This window comes from Melanostigma gelatinosum (assembly GCF_949748355.1).
Source record: "Melanostigma gelatinosum genome assembly, chromosome: 18".
Taxonomy (NCBI): Eukaryota; Metazoa; Chordata; class Actinopteri; order Perciformes; family Zoarcidae; genus Melanostigma; species Melanostigma gelatinosum.
Genome location: NC_136651.1, coordinates 9,772,681 through 9,778,040, shown reverse-complemented (window position 1 = coordinate 9,778,040; position 5,360 = coordinate 9,772,681). Strand labels below are relative to the sequence as shown.

The 5,360-nt window shown below is 41.7% G+C and overlaps 1 protein-coding gene across 4 annotated transcripts in view; it reads right to left on the bottom strand.

Annotated features, from left to right (window-relative positions):
• Positions 1-1,675: 1,675 nt before the first annotated feature.
• LOC306792418 (ras-related protein Rab-9A-like) overlaps positions 1,676-5,360 on the bottom strand; it is a 4,968-nt gene continuing 1,283 nt past the window's right edge. Inside the window, exons 2-4 of one of the 4 annotated variants that reach the window (XM_079289524.1) lie at positions 2,831-2,865; positions 2,608-2,754; positions 1,676-1,758 (exon numbers count right to left, since the gene is read on the bottom strand). Coding sequence is in view for 2 of the 4 variants with exons in the window: in XM_079289523.1 (XP_079145649.1) it covers positions 2,844-2,865 (22 nt within the window). In the remaining 2 variants the exon portion in view is untranslated. The remainder of the gene's footprint in view (positions 1,759-2,607; positions 2,755-2,830; positions 2,866-5,360) is intronic. The other 3 variants (XM_079289525.1, XM_079289523.1, XM_079289522.1) reach the window with 3 other exon arrangements.

Here is a 5,360-nt window from a genome sequence, read left to right as displayed (position 1 = left end):
AATTTTATTTATTTCTCACAGGCAGAGGAAAAGACAGGAAATACATAGTCAAAAAGGAGGCGTCTCTATGCGCTCCGCATGGGTCCAAGCCGGAAAGTGGCAAAATCCTCTGAGCGGCTGACGAAGCCGACAGGTAAACAGTCACGTCAAACACAGAGGCGCGTCCTCGCGCTCCGCTCTGATCCTAGCCGGAAAGTGGCTGGCAGGCAGGCTGGAACGTCTGTGTGATACCCGAGGCTCGACACAGGAACGCCAAGACTACACAGTTGATCTCCGAGGAACTAACTGGAAGGCTTCTTCGTGCAGGTGAAAACCCGAGGCTCGACACTGGACGGCAGCTAAATTGAACACAAAAACAGATTGTTAGAGCTAGAAGAGCTAGAAGAGGAGCTAGAAGAAGAGAGAGGAGAAATAGGAGTGAAGATACAATAGGAGGGAGGAGATGGGTCACAGCGAGTGGAGGAGCCAGTACTGCGTTGTGAGGCTGGGATTCTACGGAGGATGAGCCGTGGGGAGTCGGGGCGGTTGGGGTCCGGGATGAGGAAAGACTTCCACGTGAAGCGTTGTCCCGCCTGAAGGTTTAAAAAAATAAATACAACCATCAGACCACTGCTCCACATCGTGGAAACAAACCAAGGACTGTTACATCATATAGACTTCTCTGCAGGCAGTTCTGTTAGTCATTCGGTATGTGAGTCTCAATGGGAGATGATGAAAGAAACTTATCAAAGTGTTAAAATAACTGTGTGACATTCAGGTTCTTTGTTCTTACCGTGCTCCTGGTTGGAGGGACTGTGTCCGTGCTGCCAGGGTTGTAGTCTGGTGGGGGACTAGGTGAGGAGCTAGAAGAAGAGAGAGGAGAAATAGGAGTGAAGATACAATAGGAGGGAGGAGATGGGTCACAGCGAGTGGAGGAGCCAGTGCTGCGTTGTGAGGCTGGGATTCTACGGAGGATGAGCCGTGGGGAGTCGGGGCGGTTGGGGTCCGGGATGAGGAAAGACTTCCACGTGAAGCGTTGTCCCGCCTGAAGGTTTAAAAAAATAAATACAACCATCAGACCACTGCTCCACATCGTGGAAACAAACCAAGGACTGTTACATCATATAGACTTCTCTGCAGGCAGTTCTGTTAGTCATTCGGTATGTGAGTCTCAATGGGAGATGATGAAAGAAACTTATCAAAGTGTTAAAATAACTGTGTGACATTCAGGTTCTTTGTTCTTACCGTGCTCCTGGTTGGAGGGACTGTGTCCGTGCTGCCAGGGTTGTAGTCTGGTGGGGGACTAGGTGAGGAGCTAGAAGAAGAGAGAGGAGAAATAGGAGTGAAGATACAATAGGAGGGAGGAGATGGGTCACAGCGAGTGGAGGAGCCAGTGCTGCGTTGTGAGGCTGGGATTCTACGGAGGATGAGCCGTGGGGAGTCGGGGCGGTTGGGGTCCGGGATGAGGAAAGACTTCCACGTGAAGCGTTGTCCCGCCTGAAGGTTTAAAAAAATAAATACAACCATCAGACCACTGCTCCACATCGTGGAAACAAACCAAGGACTGTTACATCATATAGACTTCTCTGCAGGCAGTCCTGTTAGTCATTCGGTATGTGAGTCTCAATGGGAGATGATGAAAGAAACTTATCAAAGTGTTAAAATAACTGTGTGACATTCAGGTTCTTTGTTCTTACCGTGCTCCTGGTTGGAGGGACTGTGTCCGTGCTGCCAGGGTTGTAGTCTGGTGGGGGACTAGGTGAGGAGCTAGAAGAGGAGCTAGAAGAAGAGAGAGGAGAAATAGGAGTGAAGATACAATAGGAGGGAGGAGATGGGTCACAGCGAGTGGAGGAGGAACGTAGGGGGACGTAGGGGAACTGTCGTGCCATCTGAGGGTAAAAACACACACAACCCTCAGACCACTGATCCATATCATAGTCATTTCTCATATCACATTGAAAGGATCAGTAGCACAAAGCAGTGTGACTAGATAGAAAGTAAATGTCATACAATAAATTATACGCTCGCAAAAGTATTAGCAGAAACAAACCCAGTACAGTGCAACATGTTTGCATTTGTTTCAGTGTTGTTACTGCAGGAGGCCTTCCATATGTCTACATTGACTAAAAGTCAGAAACATATCAGCACTTTTTCGATAGAAAATATCTTTTAGTGGTTCTTTCACTCTGCTGTTCATTGTGTTAATATGTATGAAAAATATCACAAGTATGTAAGAAATGTATGAATTGTGAGTTAATATGGATTAAATATATTATCATGCGTGCATCACTTGTGATCCGTATCACCGAGAAGTTATATAAATATAAAGAAACAATATTTCTATTAGCATTTCTCAGTTTAAGCTAACGCTGGACGGTCGGGTCTATAAAGCTAACGTTAGCTAACCAAGAAAGCAGCTTTTGTTCAGATAAACTTGTTTAAACTTGGTCTCAACAGTCAAAAGTCAGTCCTAGTGGATTAATATACACTGATAACTGAAAATATTATCAATATTAGGATAAACATCGGTTCAGATAGATACATAAATAAATACATAAAAAACAGTGGTGGAAAAAGTATATAAATCTCGCTTTTTTTCCTGCAAAAGTTGATCAGAATCAGACTTACCTTTATCAGTAACGTTAAGTCACGGATGCAGAAAAATCCTGGTTTGAAGGTGTTTCTTGGGAGGTTTCTTCGAGTGAAAGTAGATTTCGGCTTTTTCGAGTGAAAGTAGATTTCGGCTTTTTCTGACGGACCAACGGTTGGAACAGACTGAATTTAGAAAAAATGCACAATTTGGTAAACATGGTAACGATGGAACGTTCGACTGAGAACAGCTCGTTCTTACCTCAGAGTCTCCATCAGGTCCTCAACAGTCCTCCGCTGCACAAACAGACATTAAATACAACTTTAAGAGGAATATATCCACATGAGCTCAAATAATACAACTAACATGACATTGTGACTCAGTCTCCTGTCGCGTTTGAGAGTCACGTGACCTGCCCAGGGGTTAACCACACATTAAGTCTCCATTCAGGCCTATTTAAAAAACACGGTCTCATATAATGTCCAATAATATAGAGATGCATGTTTGCATGGAGGTTTGAGGGTGTCAGGTTGGACCCTGTCCTTGGTCCTATGTGGTCCTCCAGTGTCCACAGATTGACAGCACGTGGACCTGCTGTTTCACGTTTCCTACATTGTTGTGACAGGAAGCCAGAGTTTCAGAATAAGTGACACAAACATCAATTTGAAATAAAATGAAAACATATTTTCTGAGGTTTGTTTACTGGTCCACATCCTGTCTGTCTTTGGGCCATCGTTGGACAAATGTCTCTCCAGAGACATTACATTTACACACCCCTGCATCACACCTGTATTACTCTCTTTGATCCATTTTCTTTTGTTAAAGTAGAAACTTGATGTAACTTTACTAATTGCTATTGTGCATAGTGGCATGTATGCACATGTTAAATGAGTTGTTTAACAAGTACTTGTGGGAAGAAGCAAAGTTAGTAATGTGCACGAATGAGTTCTTTGGTCCGAAATATTCTGCTAGGATGAACACTGTACACACTTTGGTTAGATTTTAGTCTACATGATTTAAAACACTGACCAAGGACTTGCTGTCATATAATGTATGTAAATGTAGATAATGGTTGGCTGCTATGTAATAGAATTTGTCACCAAGGAATCAAACCCGAAAAACAAATGCTATTTGTACACTTGAAGCACGATTGAGATTACTTACACTTCTTTACATAATTGTTATTGTGGAAAGCATTTTGTACACAGTCTCATCTATATAGTAGTTACAGACATAGATAAAGACAAATATGATGCATATGTTCATTAACACCACTATATTTGCTGTCATCATTACTGTCTGTTTTGCTAACATGAGTAAAATATAATACAGAGATGTGTTTTATCACATCAGAGCTACAATGATCTCAATAAGTTAATGGAACAAATTGTTTTCCTGTGATGCCAATACACACATTTGTGCACTTCTAGCACTCAACCAAATTAGTTGTCAAATACTGTGTTATGCATTTGTTGGCATGTGTGTATTTGTGTGAACTTTGTAGTTTGTGGTTAGATTTTCCTTGAAAGATGTTTTGCATTCTTTACTTCACAGCTGTCACAGAAATGACACGTCTTGCTCTCTGACTCTTTCAAAACAACTAAAAATAATCATTTTTGAATTGTGATTGAGACAAAATGGCAGATAGGGCAATAGAGAGGCACAGATCTCAAATGTTTCCCAAAAACATGTCGAGACACATTACATCTGTGTAGTTGTTGTGTCCTGTGCATCTCTTTTTCTCTCACTACAGCAAAGGCATGCGAAAATCTGCCAAAAGTCAGCAACCAAAAGGAGGAAGGTTTTTGACTCTAGCCGACAGAGAGCTGAGGGTACAGACCTCCCCGCGCTCAAACCCCTCAAACCAAAGGTAAGACTACACCTTAGGGCGTAGGAGTACAATTAGATTTAATAGGAAGAGAAAAACTGCTCAAAGTTGTATATCTCCGTGTGGAATCTCTGTCCGAAAATAACTGCAAGAACAGTTTCATGACATTTGAATATGTACAATTCAGCCGATATAAACGTAGGCGCTTTCAATTGTATTTCAGTCACAAGGTTCATCTTCTACTGGGAAAGTAAGTTGATTTGTCCTTTCTTTCTGTGTACATTAGTTTTTAGTGGCACGATTAATCAGCTGAAGCCCAAATGGCGTTCCCTCAGATCCCTCACTGTTTCTGGCTTTATAGATACTGGTTTCCCCTCTTTGAGCCATTGGCTTAAATAGTCTGAGGCGTGTCAACTCATACTGGTGGTATTAGTTTAAAAACAAACACTGAATCTGTGGTATTTTCCTTTCCTTAACTATAAATCTTAAGATGTATGCATTATAATTTCATTTTCTTTAAACATAACTGTGTTGACAGTATGACCCCCTATCTTCTCAAGCTGCACTACTTCTTTTGAACCTCTTGTAGACTTATACTCTTACTCTTTGACAAGTCACCATCAGAATACAGAGCTCGGCCAAAAGTCAGTTTGTCTTAGTTTGTTCTTGTAAACTTCTCTGCTGGCTGAGACAAAGCAGCCAGGACAGAGGACAGGAGGAATGACATACTACTGTATGTGATACCTGCGTTCTTCATTATTATCATTTATAAACTTCACTCAGGACAATTTAGATTTGTTTCCAGTTATTAGTGGCTTTGCTGTTGTAAACATAACTGTTGCAGCTCTAGAACCAATATTTAGTTCTACCTAAATTACAAATAACTTCTATTCCTGTTCAGATTATTTAGTCATGAAAAAGTATTGATAAGAGTGGCTCCTTGGCCTAAAATCCTAAAGATAC